General features: G+C 54.3%; 1 protein-coding gene across 1 annotated transcript in view; it reads left to right on the top strand.

The window, feature by feature from the left end:
• Positions 1-1,485: 1,485 nt before the first annotated feature.
• NTF3 (neurotrophin 3) overlaps positions 1,486-21,135 on the top strand; it is a 62,481-nt gene continuing 42,831 nt past the window's right edge. The window contains exon 1 of the mRNA XM_010996980.3: positions 1,486-1,731. Within this exon, the coding sequence (XP_010995282.2) occupies positions 1,486-1,731 (246 nt within the window). The remainder of the gene's footprint in view (positions 1,732-21,135) is intronic.

The following is a 21,135-nucleotide window of genomic DNA, read 5'->3' on the forward strand; positions in this document are numbered from 1 at the left end:
CTCTCTGCGTTGGTTCGGCCTGGGCTGGTAGGTACAATGCTGGTACTTCTTGGTGTTTGATCAAATTCACAAACAAGTCAAAGAAATTTGGATGTTTTGAACTTGGATCCCAGCTGAAACACAGAGTGGGTTGCTTACTAGACCCCTGGAATGGCAGGGCAAGGGGGGAGAAGTGATACCTACTCACTCCCCTCCCCCAATCGCGCGTGAGTCAAAAGGTCCTGGCAAGAGACTAGGGCGAGGAGTGGCCGAGATGGCAGAGAGGAAGAAGTGGGGGGCTCGGAGGCGAGGCGCCCTGCGCCACGACTCTGGGAGAGGGTAGGAGGCGGACAGGATGGCAAAACTCTGTTGCGAGGTTCTGGATTTCTCACTCACCCCTGAGGGGCATTTTCCCCCCACTTCTCTTGATGGCAAATGGGCGAAAGCAAGATGACTTAACTCGGTAAATTTAGAGAGCTCCAGCCCGGCACAAGTGGGGTCTAATGGGCAGCTAAAATTATCTCGAAATAAGAGATTTTTGCCCCTGCCCGCCTCCCCCCCCCCCTCCATCCTTTCCTTGAATAATCTACTGGTGGGGAAGTGGGCGTCACCACTTTCGGGACTCTAAGAAAGGTGGGTTTGTCGCCTGCCTTCCTGCTCCCCGCACTGTCCCTGCGTGCAGACCGGTGGGTGCAGAGTGGGCATTCAGCTGCAGGGCCCGATCCTCGTTTGGAAGGAAGGGGCTTTAGAGAAGGTGGAGGCTGCGTGGAATGAGAGGCTCCTCTCTCATCATCCTCTGCCTTCCGAGCTCACGCTCTTGCTCGCGCAAACACACACGCACACAGCCGCCCCTCCATGGGTCCCCGACCCCCCACCCCGTACCTCTCTGACTCGATCCCCACGACTGTCTGCAGCGCCCCGGGTGCTGGTCCTGGAGCAGCGAGTACGCTGGGGAGCTGTGGTCCCGGGGGCGCACTCTCGTCGCGGGGAGAGGGAAGGACTGACGGTGGGCTCGGTAGGGGGAGGGGAGAGCTCCGGAGCTGCAAGGGTCTCGGGTTCTGAGGAGGAGTTTGCACAGTAGACCCAGCTGCCTGAGGAAAGGGGCAAGAAAGGCCCTTCTGCTTTCCAAAGAAAGACCTTACATCAAAAGAAAAAGGAAGACCCCCAAAGACATTTTTCAAGGAAAAGAACAAATAAGGCAGGCTGAAGACGCTAACGTAAAGCGCAGTGAAAAATACTTCATTTCTTCCTGGATCTCTAAAGGGGGAGATCAAGGGGTATACTGAAGCCTCCTACTGACTTGGAAGTTTGGGGTGTTTTTCTTTAAGAAAGGTTAGGGGAGTTGACCCCGTCCCCTCATTGGTCCACGACCCCCGGCGCAGGGGCGCTGGGGCGCAGGCGTGCGCGGCGGACCGGGCGCGGGGGCGGGCGGCGCGGCGCCGAAGGGGTTAAGGCGCTGAGCGCGGAGCCATCTGGCCGGGTTGGCTGGTTATAACCGCGCAGATTATGTTCACGGGACTCAGAGTTGAAGGCTCCTCTCCCTACCGAGCAGCTCCGCGCGCGGCCCCCGAGAGAGCCCGGCGCAACTACTTTCTTCCCTCTCCTTTCTTTCTCCTTTTCTTTTTGTCCCCTGCTGGGTGGTGGCGGCGGCGGGGTGGGGAGACTTTGAATGACCGAGCTCGCGTCCACCTTTCTCTTCATGTCGACGTCCCTGGAAACAGTCACACGGATGCCATGGTTACTTCTGCCACGGTAAGGGGAGGCGGGCGTGCTGGGTGGGCAGGTTCGGGGCTGGGGGGCTCGGTGGAGGGACTGGCCGGGGGGACCAGCGCGGGGCCCCGGGCTCCGCACCCCGCCCCCACCCCAGCGCTCCGCGCTCTCGCACTTTCCCCGGCTCGTGCCTTCCCGAAGTTTGCGCCGGGGTCTGCCCAGGCCCGGGCGCAGGCACGGCCGCCCCCGGCACACCCACGCACACGCGCGCGCGGACACTCCTCCCCACCTCCTCTCTCCGGTCCCTCGGCTGCCGGAGAAACCGCCCAGTATCTGGGAAAGTGATCAGGTTTAAGGGACCAGGATTGGAAACGGGGGGGGCGGAGGCGAAGGGAAAGGAGGACGACGGAAGGCCAGGAAAGGGCTTCGGCAGAACCGCCAGCCCCCCACCAACACACCCGTCTGCTCCTGCAGAGACGGCTCCCCGCGCATCCCGAAACAAAAGGGGGTGGCAGGCGGACCCGGAGCAGCGGGGAGGCGAGGGTGCCACAGTCCCCCCTCCCCGCTCGCGCCCCGCGTCCGCTTGGCCACCGCACGGACCACTCCGCTCGCCCGCCCCTCCCGGGCCGGACATGGGCTGGGGGAGGGGAAGCGGAGCTTGGGACCTGGAGAGTCCATTCCCAGTTTGAGGAGTTGGGACTCCTCGCCCCGCGCGGCTACCTGCTGGAGTCCCCTTGCCTCGGCTCAAAGCTTTCTCAGGAACAGCCCCGCACCCCGGGCTCGTCCCGGCCGGCGACCGCCCCTCCCTGAGTCTCCGAGCAGATGTTGGAGCTGCACCGGCGGCCCGCGCATCTGGGTCCCCGCCGGGGAGGTGCGGGCAAGAGGGCTGGACGGTCCCTGGGGAATTCTAGGGAGGGGAGGTGCTGGGAGGCCGGGGCCCGGCGGAGCTAGACTAACACGGACCCCCAGGGGCCAGATTGCTCCGTTGCCGCAGAGCTCTAACCACACTCCACAGGAAATTTGGGACGCTCCGAGTTGAAGGTTGGGGAAAGGACGGGCTGGGGTGAGGGAGGGAACTCTGCTTGTTGCTCTCGGGTGCGAGTGGGTGCGCGGTGAGGAAGCGCTGCTTCTTTGGGGGAGGTTTGGCTGCTGGGTCTCTCAAAGGCACGGAACGGAGACCCCAGCGCCAAACCGGGTGGGGGGCTGCTGACTAGTAAGATCTCTCTCGGATCCGTGGCTGGGGGGCTCCAGGTGGAGGAAGCCCCGAACTAGACCGCCTCGGTCTCGACCTCTGGCGGCGGGCGGCAGGTTCGGAGTCCGACTGCAGGCAGCCGCCCGAGGCAGCCCCGGCGCCGGGCTCCGAGCCGGGCTCCGAGCCGGAGAGCTGGCGACTGCGCGCGGCGGACTTGTTTATGTGTGCGAAGAGCAGGGGGCGGGAGCTGGGGCGTGGGGCGGGTTAAAAGGGGGTGGGTGTCACCCCTGGACTCAGCCACTTACAGTCTGTGCTGGGCAACCTGCCTTTTCACGCGGAGATGCCGTCTCCCACTCTGCAGCATCGAGAGCAAGCGAGAGACAGCTAAATCCTCTGCCCCAAGTGTCAGGATGGAGAAAGCTGTAACATGAGGGAACTTTTCAATCGGTTCTGCTTTCACAGAGCTCAGAAATACTCCAGCATACTCAGCCTGCTCACCCCCTGCCCCCCGCCCCCGACACAAAGAAAGTGGAGCGGTAGGATTCAGGGGATAACATCCAGCAGCCCCCGCCTTGGGCTCGGAGGCTGAGACCTGGGCATGGCGTTGGGAGCAGGAGAGATGAAAACAGACTCTAGCAGTGCTGGAGGAAGGTGGAAAGTCATGGGGTTGCAGTGGGAGTGCGCACCGTTCTGTGCTGGCAAAGGGCTGTTTTGTAGCTGCAAGTGGAGGATGTGGCTCTGTGTGAACCACGTGTGCTTTCCTGCGGAGGGCAATCAGTCGGGCCCCTTGGGTGCTCTGTTTGGTCAGGGAAGGAGGTTGTGTGGAAAGTCTGTGCATGGCGGCGGGCAGGGAGCAGGGGCCCCGCCAGCTCTGTGTGCACGGAGGTGTGGGTTTCCGAAGTTTTCTTCCGTGAGCGTGTGTGTGACTAGCAGCAGGTGAGAGCATGTGCGAACAGAGGTGCAGCTAGTGAGAAATCCGTGCCTGCGGAGGGTGTCGGAGCAGGAGGAGAGGTGCAGTGTGTTGCGGACAGATGGCTTGTGCGTGCTTGCACAGACAGCGGGGTGGGTGTGGCGTGGGACGGAAAGGTGGACCAGTGGCCCAGGTGAGGGTCTGAGGTTTTCAGAAGGGGTGTGGGGGAGGTGCAGGAAAGATTATCTGCAGAGAGCAGAACGTGAACTTCACGAGTGAGCGCTGGGAAATTTGGCTGGAATGGCATTGGGGTACATGGGGGACAGGAAAGTGTGGGCTCAGACTTATGGAAAGACAGAGCATTTACAGAGAAGGATGCTGGGGTGGTTTCTGCCTTCTCCCCGTCCCCACCTCCCCAAAGAGGAGGGAATTGGAGAAGGCTGAGAATGAGGGATGTACATTTAAGGGGAAAAGTCTTCCGAGTGCTGGCACCGGGCAGGGATCATGCAGGGTGTATGTGTAAGATTGGAGTGAGCGCAGAAATGTGTTTTGCATGCCTGGAGGCAGAGACGCGTGCTGTATTACATTGTGTAATGGGTTTCTTCTTTGACAGAGGAATTCACCTTCACCAATTAATATTGATTATCAATGAAAATTTATGGAATGCCCGCTGGATGCTCAGCCCATGGCTGGGTACTGGGGTGTGGCACTGGGCCCTGGAAAAATTCCTTCCCAGGGCTCAGCTGACTGCTGCAGTTTTGCCAGGAGCAGCAAGGGGAGCTTAGTGTTAGCTGAGGTTTCTTCAAGAACTATAATTCAGTTTCTAGAGATGTTTATGGATCTCGGAGGCCAAAGGGAAGCTGATTTGAAATATATCTGTGGTTTTGTGAAAGTGGGGCGTAGAGATAAGGCTGATGTATAGTTTTGTGTTTTGTGGAAGGAGCTGGAGGCTGTTCCTGTGTCTTGTAGTGGGGGTGGGCTGGGAACGGGCCATCAGTTCAGAATGAGGGTCGCGATGCATCTGAGGGTTGAGTTTCCAGGCGCACGGCAGGAATGAGACTGCACCTGTGGAGCTGGAGCGGGTCTGAAGCAGTGGTCAAGGTACAGAGATGCAGGTTGGGAGGGTTTCTTAATCTTTGATGACTTCTGGGCTGTAAGTGTAAAGCTGACATTGTGTGGATGTGTGTGTGCGTGTGCACATGTGTTATGTGTGTGCATACACACCACGGAGCTGAAGTTAAGTATCTAGGAGAAAACTGGCCTGGACCACTGGAGGGGGGTAAATTCTGGCTTTTGTGGGGTAGGGGGGATGCACATTTTTGCAGGAATTCTTTGTGTCCGAGGAAGGATGAAAATTGCCTTGGATGCTTAGATGTGTATCTTAAGTTAAAAAGATACAGATAGAAGAGGGCTGCAGGCTTCAGGGGGCAGCTGGGGAGCGGGGGGGAGCGTGAAGTTGGTCGGGTTCACACCTGCAGGAGCCAGTGCGGAGCAGGAGTCTGCTTGCACCGCACACACCTGCCGACCTGGAACTTTGTCTGTCCGTCTGTTCATGTGAGGGCTGATGTTTGGGAGAAATAAACCTCATTTATTTGACTCATGACGTTTTTGAATTCATGAAATGAGAGCTGTGCCATTTTGAGGTTCAACCTTATTTTGGGGGGAACTTGTCTACATAAGAGGGTCGCTACAGGGTTCGAGCCTTGGTCAGTGGCTCCGGTGGTGGCAGTGGTTCTGAGGCCGGCGTGGTGGAGGTGAGACACTCCCCACCAGGAAAGCCTCGATTCTAGTCCGGTGCTGCCACGTGGGAACTCGGAGACTTTGGGGAAGTTTTTTAATCTCACTGATCCTCTGTCCCTCCTTTTGTAAAATGGCATGGTCTGCAGTGACTCTGTGGAGGGAAGATCACTCTGCTTTCCCCCCAGTCCAAGCTTGACGTGTTTAGGGGTACTAAGCTGTACGGCGAGTTATCCGGCGCTAGTGTGGACGAGAACCGCCGTGAAAACTGGTTCTGTGCCTCGTTCTCTTTACCGCTGGAGTTGGTAAAATAGTTTTAATTCTTACCGCACGTCTACTGCTCACCCACTGTGCAGACAGGACTTTCTCTCACTACCTCGGTTTACTCATCCCTAAAATGGGGGCAGCTACGCCTAGATCCTTGTTGGTGGAGATCTGCGTCCATAAAAGATCTTTGAACTGCTCCAAAGAAAGGTGGTCCACAGATCGATGTTATTAATCGTCAGAGATCGACGTTTTCTTATTCTGAAGACCATGATGCCAAAACAAATGGGACTTTGAGAAGAAAGAACATAGTCCTTGCTCTTGGCATGTTGGAATAAAAGAGGAGCAAAGGCCAGCCATGCTGGGTCACTAGGAAGGTCTGCGTTTCTCTGGATGTGGGTCCTTGGCAGGCGAGAGCCCACCTGTGAGAGCAGGGGGAGGGCTTTGGATCTGGGAAAAGGCAGGCGCCCAGTGCAGCAAGTTGGTGCAGCCACTTTCCCCAGAGACAAAAATGGAGACCAAAAAAACAGAGGGCGAGGAAACCCACTGAAGCCTCCGAGTCCTCCCAGAAGTCAGCACAGGCTGTCAACTCCTGGCTCGGAGTCAGCCTCCCATCCCTGAGTTCAGTGGCCATAAATAGTCAGGAGCTAAGCTATTTCCATGAGGCACTAAACCAATTCTGTTGCTTTTCTTGGCGAGATTGGGCCAATTAAGTTGATTGGAAGAGGTCACTGCTGATGGGTCTCACGTTCCCCAGGCGGGACGGGCCGGCAGAGCTTAATTACATAACACTTCCCATCTCTGCAGCCCCACTCCCAGATGTGTCAGATGTTCAGGCCTCCCCTGCCTCCCCTCCATCCAGGACCACTGATGGAGACCGCGGCTCCTGCTGCAGGCTCCTCGGACCATGTTACCCCAGCCGTGAGGAATGCAAATCCATGCGTTGGCTCAGGGAGAGAGGGGAGTCAGGCCGACACAGAAGGTCTCTAAGCCCCACCGCCCTGCTCCCAGCCCTCGCCAGCTGCCCTTTTACTCTCTAATGAGGCAGGCAGTTTCTGGCGGTGGGGATGTTGAACTAATGACCGTTGCTAGGGTTTTTAGATTTCGTCTTATTTAAAATTGGAGTTTGTTGGAGAAGGACCAACTCTTCTGCTGGAGACGAGCCTGAGACCTGTGTGGTGCTGCTGATAAGGTGTGTGGATACACGTTGTGCGTGGAAGGACGTGTGCAGAGCGAGGGCGGAGCCCGGGCCGTGTGCGTGCTAGGGATACGTGAGCACAGGAGGGGCCCTGGGTGGGCGGGAGGCGGCCCTGGAGCTTGTGTTTTGGGTGGCAGGTATGTGGGCGCCTGGCTCAGACTGGACCGTCATCACATGGCTTCTTGCAGAGGAGCCAGCTTGTGGGAAAAGTTGGGAGTGGCTTTTTTCCCCAGATCATTTGTACATGGGGATGGAGGATGCGTGAACTTTCAGGAAGTATGAGGTCAGTGCAGATGATACCTCATTCTTGCCTGGACAGGTTTCTGTTAAGATCCAGACTGGACAAAGGAAGACTTCCCGAGGACTCGCTGTCGAACCTGTGAAAGCACAGGTAGATGGACCGAGATCTTTAAAGTCCTTTTTGCTGTTGTTGAGACTTTTTGTTGTTGAGAGTTTTTTATGTCAGCATTTCTTCTACCTAAAAATACCAAGGGGCCAAGTGTGCATGCCTCCCTGGGTGGTCAGGAGGCGCCGTCTGTTCCACGTCCACGTCGGTGCTGTGGTCCCTCTCAAGCAGTCCTCACTGGGAACCACCAGAGGTGCTCTGTGGCTCTGGACATCCTCACAGAACAAACCTCTGACTGTTGGTGTGGCTTAGCTGGAAACAGACTTTGAAGTGAGGCTTGCTGTGGTCTGTTGTGACTGCTCACTCTTCTGTGGCCCCAAGCCTTGTATGGGTTTGTCCAGTCAGGGGTTTTTGGAAGGACTGAGACTTGCTCGTTCAAGGGCAGAGCTGTGGGTGGGAAGCTTACTGATCTCAGAAGGTCCCAGGCCAAGGTCATCTTAGGTGGCGTGGGGCAGCAGAAAGCTAGTGGGGGACCAAGCTTGCAACAGAGCTCTGTCACTAAGCAGCTGTTGCTGTGTGACCCTGGACGGTCTCCCCAGGCCTCAATTTGCCCATCTGTAAATGAAGGACTTGAACTTGAAGATCGCGAAGCCCCATTCCATCTGAACCATCTGAGGATCCTACAGTAGCCCTGTCTTCCTACTTAATCAGTGCTAACGTGCTTTGCTCGGAGTGCATCTTGGCACGCCCTAAATGAGCTCCCGTTTTTATCTTTGGGGAATGGCTGAATCAAAGGCAGAAAGGCATGCAAAGAATTTGCCATAGTGTTTTGTTTTGGCCAAGAACACTCTCGAAGTTGGCTTGGCCTGCACAGTGCGTACAGAGCTGGAAGGGGCGGGGCCTGGCTTTGTGGTAGACCTGATTCTAATCGTCCAGCTTCCACATGAATGCCTGCTCATGTCAGGGCTTCTGACTAAGGGAAGCACCCACCTTTAAGGTGACTGATGATGGTTAATATCTGAGTACTTACTGCGTGCCAGGCATTGTTACAGATGACGCACGGCATTATCTCAGCGCCCCAAATAATCTCTTTTGCAGGTTACGTGAGGTTAAGGGGTTCGCTTACAGATACACGGCTAGCTGTCGACGTGCTGGCTTTCTGTCCTGAAGCCTGTGGCCATCCCAAGCCCGTCAGCAGCCAGTCAGGTTCTCTCTCTACCTCCTGTGACGTCATCCAGATGGGAGATTGCTTGATAGCGCTCTGCAAAGCCTGTCACCCCACAGGGGAACCTGCTCCATGGAAAGGTTCATTGTCACGTGCAAGACAAATGTGGAGGCTTTCTGGCCACCTGCTGGAAAGCATGCGTCAGCTCCATCGCCCTCCGCCTTCAATTCCCATTCTGTTGACAAGGGAATCTGCCCTCCCAGAATGGGGGTATTGATTTAAGCCACAATTGCCTCCTTGTAAACTCTACAAGACTGGAGCTGGACATCTGGTTTTGATCCAGTCGCCCATGAGAGGTGGTAGGTCCCAGCATTCTTGAGTTCTGTGTTGAAGGTTGCACGGCCTCAAAGTTAAAGAGACTGGAGAACGTGAGGGCTCCTCAGAATTTGGAAAATGGCTTTCCTTGGTAGGCTGGGGACCTCCCTGCGTTTATACCGGGGCCATAGTGAATGTAGGTTTCTTGCTGAGCGGTTGGAGGCAGGAGTTGCTGCTGAGGACTGGGGTCCCCAGGCTCTGTTTGATGCTGGGCAGAGCTGTTGGAGAGTCCTCCAGCCCTGGCACTGGCCAGCTGCATGCGCATCTCGGGGCAACACCAGGAGGGAAGCCAGAGGGGTTCCTGGGGTGCATGTGACCCATCTCTGAAGGGTGTGACTGAAGGCTCCTGTTTTTTCTCCCTCCTCTGACTTTCCCAACATCACCACCTCACAAACATCTTCAAAGCAATCAAGAATGACTTTGTTCTGTGGCTGAAACGTATTTCCAATGTGCAAATAAATGTACAGTGTTAACCTAATGCCTGTGAAATTGGGGGTGCTCAAAATATGTATTTGCCTTGTTTAAAACGACTTTCCACGTGTAGAGTGACGCTTTCCTTGTTTGTAAGAAGACACAGCCCTATTATTACCATTTTTTATGACAGCCAGGTCTTACCCCTCCTCCCTCTGTTTTTAGGTCTGAGCCCCTGGCATTTAAAAATATCCTCCCCCTCTGGCTCCAAGTCATCCCTTGGGGAATATAGTTCGAGTTTGCAGTCTGGGATTATTTCCATCCTGTGTCTAGCCGACCTGCCACTGAAGGATCATGGGGCACGTCGGTCCCCTGCTTCCACTGGGTCCAAGAGGAAGACGCAGCTCTGGGAACCACCTGTTTCCCAACAGGTGCATCTCGTGGTTGGGAAGGAGCCCAGCTCCCCTGACACCTGGCTGGATGCTCAGTCAGCTCAGCCCCCTCTCCTTGCAGAGGATTCAAGCTCGCTCTGGGACCTTGGGCAGATCCCTCCTCCTCTGTGGGCGCTGTTCCCTCTTACGGAAAAAGAGGGAATGGGACTCACTGGAAGGTCAAAAGGACCCTGCCGGCTGTGACAGTTCACATGTTCCATGACTCTGCTGCTCCCCGAACCTCACTTCATCCCATGCCTGGGATTTCCAGGTATCCCTGCTGCTCTGGGCAACTTATATGCAGAGATGCGGAGCAGGTAGAGGAGAAAATTAAGTTATATGATGCCAGAGAAGTTACTGAACATATGGATGATTGTATGTTTATAAAGTGCTGAAGAAGCAAGCTGGCCAGATTTGTGGCAGATCTTGGATGGGAAGTTGAAAGCTGAGGGAGAGGTTGAATTGGGACAAAATTCTCTTTGGGTGGCTGTGAGCAAAGTCAGACAGATCCTGAACTACGGGCAGGAGCACCAGACTCCACCTCTAACTCTCCCAGAGACTAACTGTGCAGTTTGGGGAGTCCTTGAGCTGCACCAGCTCTCCCTCTCCTTGTGTGTTCAATGGAGAGCAAAGGGCTCCTGGCTTAGATCATCCCCAGAGTCTTTCCTCCCTCCTCATAAAGTATGGGAATTGAGGATTAGTAGAAAAACCCAGATGGATGGATGGATGGATGGAGGGATAAGGGGAAAGATGGATGGAGGGAGGGAGTGATGGATGGATAAGGGGAAGGATGGATGGAGGGAGGGAGGGAGGGATGGATAAGGGGCTATGGCTTAAATGTAGAGGGAAGCGTCCTCTGACTGCAGGGCGATAGAGCTGGCAGAAACATTCGTCTGGTTTTGGGTCTGAGATGGCCATGGAGGACTTACTCTGTGTGTAAACTAGGCTTAGAATGCTCTCCCTTCCTTCTTCACCAAGGACGTTGAAAGCATCCTTCACAGCTTGGCTTCACCATAACCTTCTCCTGGCAGCACCCCCTGCATCGCCCAGGGAGCCCGGGGCTCCCTCCCAGCCTCCCCATGTTACACCACTTAGCATTCCTCTCTTTTCACTAGAAGTCTCTGCTGAGAAAGGGATCTGGTTTTTTCATCTCTGCGTCCCCAAGGCCTTGAAATGTGTTGGGTGAATGAATGCATGACGGGTCATCAGAGAGTCCAGTGGTGAGAGGCTGGGCTCAGAGAATGAATGCACCTTCCCAAGGGTCCAGGGCCATGTTTTCTGTGTTCTGCTTTGATCTGACCCAAGGCTGAGGTCAGGACTGCCCCCGTCTGCCCCCTAGGAAAGGCTGTTCTTGCTCTCTTTAGAGGCCCCTCCCCCCGGGTCTTAGTCTGCCAAGCCTTTCTGCAAACGTGGGTTGTGGTCCCAGGAGAATTGGGGGTCGCAGCACATGAGTTAGAGCCATCCCTCTCTAGAGACACGGGAAACGCGTGTCTGGAGAGTCTTCATGAAGCATCCTGTTGGTGGCTCTCAAGTCTCAGGCTCTGTTCTCGACGCTGGGGAAGATGCAGAGATGAAGGCCGTGGCTCGGGACTCAGGGTCAGGGACCGGGTCAGGGAGGGGGCCAGTTACATCGTTGTGCTCCAGGGAGGGGCCGCGTGAGCATGGGTGATCGTGCAGGTTCCTGACTGGAGTGCTGGCTGCGAGTGTGAAGGAGGGTGGGGAACCCTCTGGGCCAGCAGTAGGCCGGAGGGTCCACGAACAGTCCTCCCTTCTGCTGCAGGACCGCAGCGTCCTCGTCCCCGAGATCCCAGGGCCAGACCAAGCCTCTGGGGATGGATGCTCAGAGCCCGTTGTGACGGGGGCCCTTGGCTACTCCCGGGGTGAGTTTGGGGAAGGTGCGCATTGGTGGGTGTGTGGGTGTGTGTGCTCATGAGTGTGCTTTCCAGAAGTGTCCTTGTAGTCTGCACAGGCAGGGGAGGGGTGTCTGCCCGAGGCCCCGTAAGGCTGGCTCCTCCCTGCTGCCTCGCAGCACAGTGTGTCTCTGTGACCACTCCTGACACAGGGACAGACTGCCATCTACTGTCCACTCCTGTCCTCTCTGAGGTCCTCCTGCTCAGTGAGCTCCCAGGTTTGTTTTGTTTTGTTTCCACATCCTGTTTTTAATTGGTCCAGATACCCACAGAAATAGAATAGACATCAGGTCCTTATTAAGTAATTTCTTTGGAATTTAGAAGGGGGCCTTTACAAAACGTAGCACATTTGTTAGATTTTTTTTTTAATCTGCTTAACAAAAGTGTTATTTTAAGGGGGCCTCCTGCCTCTTTTGGTTCTTAAGCGCTGTGCTGGGGACCGAGTGGAGTACCAGGAGGTGGAAGGCTGGGTCCTGCCTTCAAGGGCCTTGCAGTCTAGCTAGGAGTCGGGATAGATCGGCAGAGAAATAGAGTACAGGAGGGGACGAGGTATGTTTAGTATGTGGCACGTGAATGGCAGGGATCCCAGAGGCTTTGGGGGTTTGGAGGAAGGAGGAGTCCTTGTAGGCCGGGTGATGTGTGGGCAGCTTGACCGGGCCTGCTTTTAGCAACCCCGGGGTTGGGTGAGAGGCTCCTGAGATAGCTGTGTGATGCCGCGGGTCAGAGGGCTGAGGTCTGCTCTGTCCCTGTGACCCAGGGTGTTGTCTTGCTGCCCAAGGGTCCGCCCATCCACACGTCCACGCAGCGGGAGGAGGTGGCCCCTGGTTTCCAGCTTGTCAAGCAGCAGTGGAGCCAGAGGCCCCCTTACATCCCACACAGGGGGTGCCCCTCAAGGGGAGGTCCTGCCCTGACAGCTCCACGCACGGCAGGAGGGCGAGGACGTCCCCAGCGCCATCCCGGATGCTGTCCTGAGAGGAGGAGTTGGGCGTCTTCGTAAGACATGGACCATCCTTCCAAAATGTAACTGCATTGTGCTTGAGTCAAACACGGTTTCCCCCGAAGAGACTGCATTAGTATCTGAGTGCTGGTCACAGCCCAGGTCTAAGGTTCCTTCATGTCAGAATTCATTCTGCCATTGCTTTTATGGAGTTTTCTAAAAAGTATCTGAGACTCTTGAAGGCCGTGGATTAAAAGAAAGAAAAGGTTGCTTTGCATAACTCACTCTCCCATTCTTTGTCTCTCTCTTTCTTAGCATTTAAATGATCACCAAGGAAATCTTCAGTGTGTTTATTCCATGTTCTTGTCTTCTGGTTTGTGTGTGTGTGTGTGTGAGAGAGAGAGAGAGAGACAGACAGACAGACAGAGACAGAGAGAGGGCAGGAACAAGAAAGGAAGATATTTAAATTGTGGTCTATTAGCAAGTCTAGGAAATCAAGTTGCATTTGGGTTGAGTTACTGATGGAGAGACCTCAGCTTGTCCCTCTAATCCTCTGACGTTTCCCTTTTACTTTTTGGCTCTTGTATGAATCGGGAATCTGTCTTCCCAGCCCCCTTTCGGGGTCTCCATCTCCTTTTGGGGCTGCTGTATTAAGTTACCGTCCGTCTGCAGCAAGGCTCCTGAGTTCCTGGGGAACCGCTCATCAGAGGCACAGTCAAGGGTGGAGCCCTTGCAGAAGGTCCGGTTTTTGACTATGAGGGGAAAAAAAGTTGGGGAAGGAGCCCATTTGGCATCATGTGCTCTCCTGTCACCCGGTGGTGTCTGTGACCGCTGTTAAAGAGAGTGAGCAGGGGCTGGGCTAGAGATGGAAAGGGAATTTATTCCAAGGGCGACCCACGCGGAGGGAGAGACCCAATTCCCTGTGATCCACGTGGGAGAGTTTCTGATGGCCTGGGATGTGACTTGTAACCGTGGGTGAGACTAGGAGGGGATGGGAGAGAGGAGAGTTAAATGTGCTCAGAACACTTAACATTAGCCTGCAGTTGTGCAGAGTCATCTCACACACAGCCTGTTTTACAATAAAGTGTTGACTATCTCGTGTAATGTATCGAAAGCGGAAAACAGGGTGGTCAGATGGGTGACGGAATGGCTGTGAGTGTATCATCATCACGGGGCTGTCAGGGAGATGCCCAGCGCAGCATCTCGCCAGCCCGGGAAAAGATCAAAATTCAAAATCCAAAGTACGGTTTCCACTGAACGTGTATCACCTTCACACCATCATAAAGTAAAAAAGTCGTAAGTGGAACCGTTGAAAGTCAGAGGCTATCCCTTCTTGTGTTGAGGGGACCCCTCCCGCTTCCTACTCATCCAGCATTTGCCTCAAAAAGTGGAGACCGGGAGGGCAGATCACAGGTGCTCAGCAGATTCTGAAGTGCCCCCCAACCCCATCTACTGAAGCAGGTGTGGAGGGGGAGCGTGGGGAGCAGGGGAGAGAGAGGAACAGAGGCCAGCATCCCAGGGTGTAAACGCTGTGTGGGCGCCTTTATGCATGCCATCTGATTAATCCCCTCAACGGCCCCCCAGGAGCAGATTTCCTCCCCGGCTGGAGGGCAGGGTTTCTGCATTGCTTTCAGAGTGCAGGATGCTCTATGGTCTCCGAATGCGCAGATTTCCTGCACTGGTTCTCCCTGGGAATTTGAACACCAGTCAGAGACCCTACCCCGCATGCAACTGCGGAGCAGGGCTGCCAATGGCTCCACGGGAAGGGGAGCGCCTCTCCTCCCTCCTGGGTGCATGGGATCCAGCCCAGACACCAGGCTTAGAAGGACGGCGTGTCCAGGAGGCCCACCTTGACAACGTGCTTGAAGCAGCGGGCCTCCTTGTCAGAAGGCAGTGGTTCTCCTGCCGGGTGCCTGTTGGGAAGCCCAGGTTTGCAGCAGGACAGAGGGGTGGAGAGTCAGAAAAGGAAGCTGAAAATCCAGGTCTGAAAAAGTTAAGTTTCCAACCACACGTTCCCGAGTTGTGAAGTGGGCCACGTGGAACCGTCAGGTTCCCTGGAGGTCTCGTGGAGGAGAAGATATTCTGTGCATGCTGTCAGGCGTGCTGGGCTGGCTGGCTGGCGCCCGTGGCTAAGCGCGTGCTTGGATTTGAGATTCTCCAACTGCCTAGTGGCCTGAGTGTAGCTGGGGACTAGGGTCAGATGGAGTGAGCCATGCCGATGGGATGTGGGGCCTGGGACGGTGGTTCACGGGAGGAGGCTGGACGGCAGTGCCGCCAGGATCTACAGTAGAGCGCAGGGAGGTGGGTTGCACAAGACACTGCGGGGAGATTGCCCATCAGAGACAGTGACAAGCCCTACAAAGAGAGGGGGAAGCAGAAAACCCCAGGGCTCTGTGTACGTAGCCCGCGGGTGGAACTGAAGTCTTTCCTGGCATCGTGTGGCTTCCACCTTCCCCTCCGCCCTGCGTCACGCAGTCAGCTTCAGCAGTGGCTTTCTGTCTTTAAATCAAGGGACAGTAGTGTTTCAAGGCCGGGGACCAGAAAGGAGCTGCAGCATTTCTAGCTGGGTTCCAAGCAGTTTGTTTTGTTTTCCAAAATCTAATGTAGAACATGTTCACTTGGGACCATGAAGTGAGCGGAAAGCTGACACAGTGCTGGGGACTGTCACATGCACTGACCACAGGAGGAGTTAAGCGGTCCCCTGATGACCCCCCTGTGGGTTTATGCACAGGAGGTTTAAGGAGAAAATGCTCCCCGTCTCTTTCTGCCTTAGACCTCACCAGGACCCCATTACAGTGACCTGCTCCGAGAACTGACACTTAAGCCAGAGGCCCCCGCTTCTGTTCCCATGCCTGTCATTCACTAAGAGTCACAACCTCTTGGAGACTTGGTGTCCTCTTTTGTAAACTGGGATAATAAACCCGGGGGACTTAGTGTCTTAATGTAGAGTTTCAGCTGAGCTAATGCCTAGGAGAGTGTTTTGCGAGCTGGTAAATTCCTCTGCAAGTCTATGTTATGGTTTAAACTGGTGTGTTCTTACGCTGATAGCACATTGTTCTGTTTGGAAAGTGGCGCTCCTCCAAGTCAGGCTGGGAAACGGCCCTCAAAAGAGGTTCTGCAGCTCCCTTGCTCCCGCAGCGCTGAGAGCCTGGGAGGGAGCCTTCGGGCGGCGCCAGAAGAAAAGGGAAGGTGCATTACAGCTGTGGCTTGGAAGGATCACTGTAGTTACCTCTTCCTGACAACGTCTTCTGGGGTCTAAGGTCAAGGTGCTGCCTTCCGCGAGGGGCGGCCCGTGGGAACGCGTGCTGAGAGCGGACAAGCACGGGCGGTCAAGGTGTCCCCCATGTTTACGTCCATGTGGGTTCCTCACCCCTTCTGCAAGGCCGGTCGCCGAGTCTGCCTTCCTCCCCTTCTGCGCCATTCTACCTGCATCCGCGAAGCAGACCCGCCCCCCAGCAGCACCCCTGGACCTGGTTGCAGAGCTCAGGGACGCTGAAGTTTTTGTTTGTTGTCTTACCGTTATGAAAATCCCCTTGAAACACCCCCATGCTGGTGGCAGCAATGCCTAATGTCCATGAGATGGTGACATATTCAGAGTCCTCCCTTTTAACTGCCTCCTTGGGGTTGAGTTTTTCCCCGATTGGAGTTTGCTGTTTCTTTTCGCGATGCTGCCTTTCCTGGGAGGGTGGTTGGTCGTTCTCATTGCCAGGCTGTCTTCTGAGCCAGATTCTCTTGTGTTCCTTGTGTGGGGATTCAGTGCTTGGCTTCAGCTTCTTCAATTATCTGTGGCTTCTTCTTGAATATTTACCTTCTTTTAGGGGTTCCTCACAGCTCCTGGCCAGTGAAAGTCTCCCCTCTTGTTGTCAAGGTGAGGCAGTAATAAACGTGCTTTTAACGTGTTTTCTGTTGTCTATGTGGACTTGATATGGGGGAGAAGGATTTTAGTGGGTACTCTGTCATCTTGAAATGAGAATCCTTTCAAAGTTCTTAAGAACACTTCGGACAAGTGAAACGTGTAAGTCACGGCGAGACGATGGAGATAAACCTCAGATCGCGTAACGCAGTGTCTGCCCCGCAGCAAGGCTTTCTGTGGGTAGAACTGTTTTGTTAGTGGCATGTTATTGTGATTAAAACAGAGTATCAGCCTGGTTTTAAACCCCATCCCCGCTTCTTAGCTTTGAGATCTTGACAATATTGCTAAAATCCAGTCAGTTTCCTCAAGTGTGAAAGAATGACATTATGTTGTTGGAAAGACTAAGTAAGTTATAGAAGGTAGATTCAGAGAGTCTGGAATGTGGTCAGCTGTTACTGCCATGACATTATGAATTAACCCAGGCTGGGAAATGACCAGCTGCACTGACATCTTAGGGACTCCAAGGGCAGGAACCGTGACCGCGCGTCCTAAGGGGCCGACCTGGAGCCTGGAGGCCGTTCTCTGTCTAAGGGATGACGTGGCTCTGCTCTGTCTGCATCTGAACCCACTCGCCCGACCCCTCTCTCATCCAAGGCCTTCCAGCTGACTATCCCGGGGCCCCAGTTCCAAATTCCTTGGAGTGAGATGCTCATTGGCGCAACTGGGGTCAAAGGTTCATGCTGGTTCATTAGCCGGGGACCAGGGAGTGGGGTCACATCGCGTAGCACATGAACAGCTTCAGAGCCATGCCCCCTCCTTTCAGCAAAGGTGCAGCGGCCCTCCCCAGAGTCTGGGCCTGGGGACTGGCTACTTACCCCCAGATCATCCACTGAAATGATCGGTAAATCAGGTCAGAACTGCAGACAGCCACGGGACACGTGCGGGTTGGCAGGTGAGTTTAGAGAGGGCCAGTCTGAAGAGGCCGTCCCCTCCTGGCCTACACAGGGCCGCTCCTGGAAGCTTCTGCACCGTGGGGGAGTGGGGAGAAGCAAGGGGCAAAGCGCAGGCTCATATGGATGAGAAACAAGCAGACCTCAGGGAGCATCCACTTAGAGGACAGGGCACGTGTCCCTGCAAGGCTGGGTCTTGCTGAGCCTCGGCCAGCCCTGGTCTCTGTCTCTGGGTGACACTCCAATCAGAGTCTTCATCGGAGTCGATGGGCCTGAGGTGGATTCTGCATGCAGTTTGGGGGGGTTGGGTGAGGTCTGGTGGGTCCAGCTCTCCCCGCCCCCTGCACCTTGTGTCGCCGGGAGCCTGGACCACGGCTGCCGCAGGGCAGGCCGGCATCCGCCGCCCGGCTTCGTTTCCCCAGGAGTGGACTGGGGCTCTTTTCCGCGAGGCTGCCCCGAGCTCCGCCTCCTACATTCGGAGGCGAGATCCCCACGGTCCACATGCAGGTCCTGACTTGTGTGAGCTTCTTCCTTTTAATTTCCTGCCTTTTCGAAGCTGAACCCAAGATTAAACCGTGAAGGCCTTAGGAATAGCCAAATGGCAAAGATTCAGATCCTTAAATCCTAGGCAGTTAGAGAACCAGTTTCTGCTCCAGGAAGAGGGTTCTTAATGTGATGATTTTCAAAGATTTGTTCAGGGTTTATGGGCTCGTTTGTTAGCACACGGGGTCCTGACACCGGTATTGCTCTGTGCTTGGTGCTTTGGTGCGCAGTCCCAGACCCCTTAGCAACTTGGAAAGGCACACGATTTCCCCCGATTCACGGATGAGGAGACAGAGACTCAGAGAAGTCAAGCAGCTTGCCTGGCGGGGCCCGGTCGGCAGGCAGGGCTCTGACTCCAGGGCTCGAGCTGCCCGCCGACCCCGCCGCTCCTCCATTCAGGGTCATATTTGCTGTCTGTCCAGGTACCACTCATCCTTCCTTTAGATTACATACCTTTCTGCAAGAAACACACAATTTTCATCGGTGAAATTTCTGTCTTACTGTCATCTTTCATCTAATTGTTAGATTAATTTTTTTGTTAGAATGTAGTCGGTTTACAGTGTTGTGTTAGTTTCTGGTGTACAGCATAGCGATTCAGTTATATGTATGTGTATATATATATTCCTTTTCACATTCTTTTTCATTATAGGCTATTACAAGGTATTGAATGGGACCTTGTTGTTTATCTATTTTATGTACAGTACTTAGTATCTGCGAATCCCAGACTCCCAATTCATCCCTTCCCACACCCTTTCCCCACTGGTAACCGTAAGTTTGCTTTCTGTATCTGAGTCTGTTCCCATTTTGTAAATAAGTTTATTTGTGTCATTTTTTAGATTCCATGTATGTAAGTGATGTCATATGATATTTTTCTGGCTCTTTCTGGCTTACTTGACTTAGAATGACGATCTCTAGGTCCATCCATGTTGCTTCAAATGGCATTATTTCATTCTTTTTTATGGCTGAGTAGTATTCCTGTGTGTGTGTGTGTGTGTGTGTGTGTGTGTGTGTGTGTGTGTACACCATGTCTCCTTTATCTAGTCACCTGTCATTGGACACATAGGTTGTTTTCATGTCCTGGCTTGTACTGCTGTAAACATTGGGGTGCATGTATAATCAATAGATTAATTTTTAAGTTAACTTGAAGTTTTTAACCCCTTTTCATGAAACAACCCTGATTTTAAAAACATTCTCTTTATTATTGCCCCAGACAAAAGTTGGGAAGTCCAACAATGCGAAGCACTGGGTTGCCGCTCACCCCTCTCTGTTTCCTACGTTATCTGGGACTTTTGTTGCTGAGCAATCTCGTTGCTCATGGAAACAGAGTGGAGGCACCCAGTGCAACCCAACACGCGTGTGTTTGAGTAAACAAGGCCGGTGGGACACTCTGCATCCGGCGTCAGGCGCAGTCCAAGCTCCCAGAAGGCGACACCCTTGTCTCCATGATGCGCACCACCTGCTTCGCAACCCTTGTCTCCATGACGCGCGCCACCTGCTTCGCACATTAGGCTTGCGTTTCCTGCCTCCATGGGGTTTCCCACAACCTGGCTCCTGTTCACATTATTCCCAAAGCCTCAGACGTCTCTCCCGACTTGGGATGCCTGGCTGACCACTCCAGGTGCTCACGCACAAAGCCTTCCCTGGGGCCAGAAACACCGTCTCTGGTTTATGATTTACTCCATTGTAGATGCTCACGTGTGTGTCTCCTCCATGAGTCTGGCCAATCCTTGCGGGCAAAGGCCCTATTCTAATTGTCTTTGTATCCATGCAATGCTTCAAGAGTGTTGGTTGCACTGAACTGAACTCCAGGCACACCTACAGCAGCACAGGGGGTCGTAGAATTTAGCAGGACTCTCCCCAGCACTGCTGCATCGATCTCGGTTGAGTGTATCCTTGTGGGAAGGCTTGTGGCTGTCTTAAAAAGCCTCCTTTTTCCCCGTGGGACATTTCAGCCGGGTGGCTTTAGAAGGCAGCTGCAGGATCACTGGCCAGGGCTGTGAAGTCTTGGTTCTGCTGACAGGTAACTCTTATGTCCGTGTCCAGACAGAGTCTTCCATCCAGAAATACTTCGTAAGCTCCTGCTGGACCACTGTGCTAGGTCCAGTAGATGGAGCGCCGAACAAGAAAGGCCAGCTCTCTGCTGTCGCGGAGCTTAGATCCCACTGGAAATAATCCTTAAATGTAGAAACAAACAAGTGGATGGATGGATCGATCGATCGATGATCAATAGACAGACAGACAGACAAATGAAATTTTCCTGTGGGCATTAGTGCCAAGATGGATAATAAAACCAAGTGATGTGTTAGTGGGAGAGGGTACTTCAGATTGCCACGTTCAAGACGCAGCAGGCAGGCTCGTGGGGCTGGGACAGAGCGCTGAGAGAGGCCGGCTGGATCGTGTAGCACTTCATAGACCAACACAGAGTCTATTTGTGTGATAAGTGTGTGATTACAAGCCATGCCCCTCCAAATAGGGTGGGAAGCCAGAGTTTTTCCCCTTCTAGTGTGTTAGGGAGCCGTTGGAGGGTTTGGAGCTAGGAATCGTGTCATCTGCTTACCATTTTTAAAAGGTTGTTCTGACTCCTCGGTGGGGGGCAGGCTGTAGAGACAGGGAGACCGATCAGATGCCAGAGCAGTGGGCGAGAGAAAATGGTGCCCCGGGCTCTGGTGGTCATGCGGGAGGTGTGAAAGGGCCAGAAGATTTGGGATCTGTTTTGGATGTGGGGCTGAAAGGACGTGTTGATGGGTGAGTGAGAGAAACAAGAGTGAGAGAAAGAAAGGTGTTAGTGGAAGAAGGAAGCGTCAGAGGTGAGGGAGGGAGCCACACCCCGTCCTGGTGGGATCCTGCGGCCCCAGAGAGAGCCGACCCTTCATGCCTGAGCCCTGTGTGCGCTGTGGCCAGGGGCACGAGAGGACAAACTAGAATGGTCGGTGTGCTTCATTTATCTAATCTGAAAAATGAACTCTGCTTGGTGACCCGATGGGCAGAAGCTCTGAGGCTAAACCGGCCGTTCATTCACAGCTGGGTCCCCAGGGTCTGACGTGGTAGGGCTGGTGTCCTCGACGGTGGGGAGAACAGAAACTCACAGTTCCTCGCCTTCGTGAACTTACGGTGTATCTGGGGAAATGAGACATCCCCAGCTACACATGACTCGAGGTAGCGATGACCAGGGCCATGGGCGTGTTACACACAGAGGACGGAGTTTCAGACTGCTGGTGGCTAAG

The sequence above is a fragment of the Camelus dromedarius genome, chromosome 25, assembly GCF_036321535.1.
Source record: "Camelus dromedarius isolate mCamDro1 chromosome 25, mCamDro1.pat, whole genome shotgun sequence".
NCBI lineage: Eukaryota > Metazoa > Chordata > Mammalia > Artiodactyla > Camelidae > Camelus > Camelus dromedarius.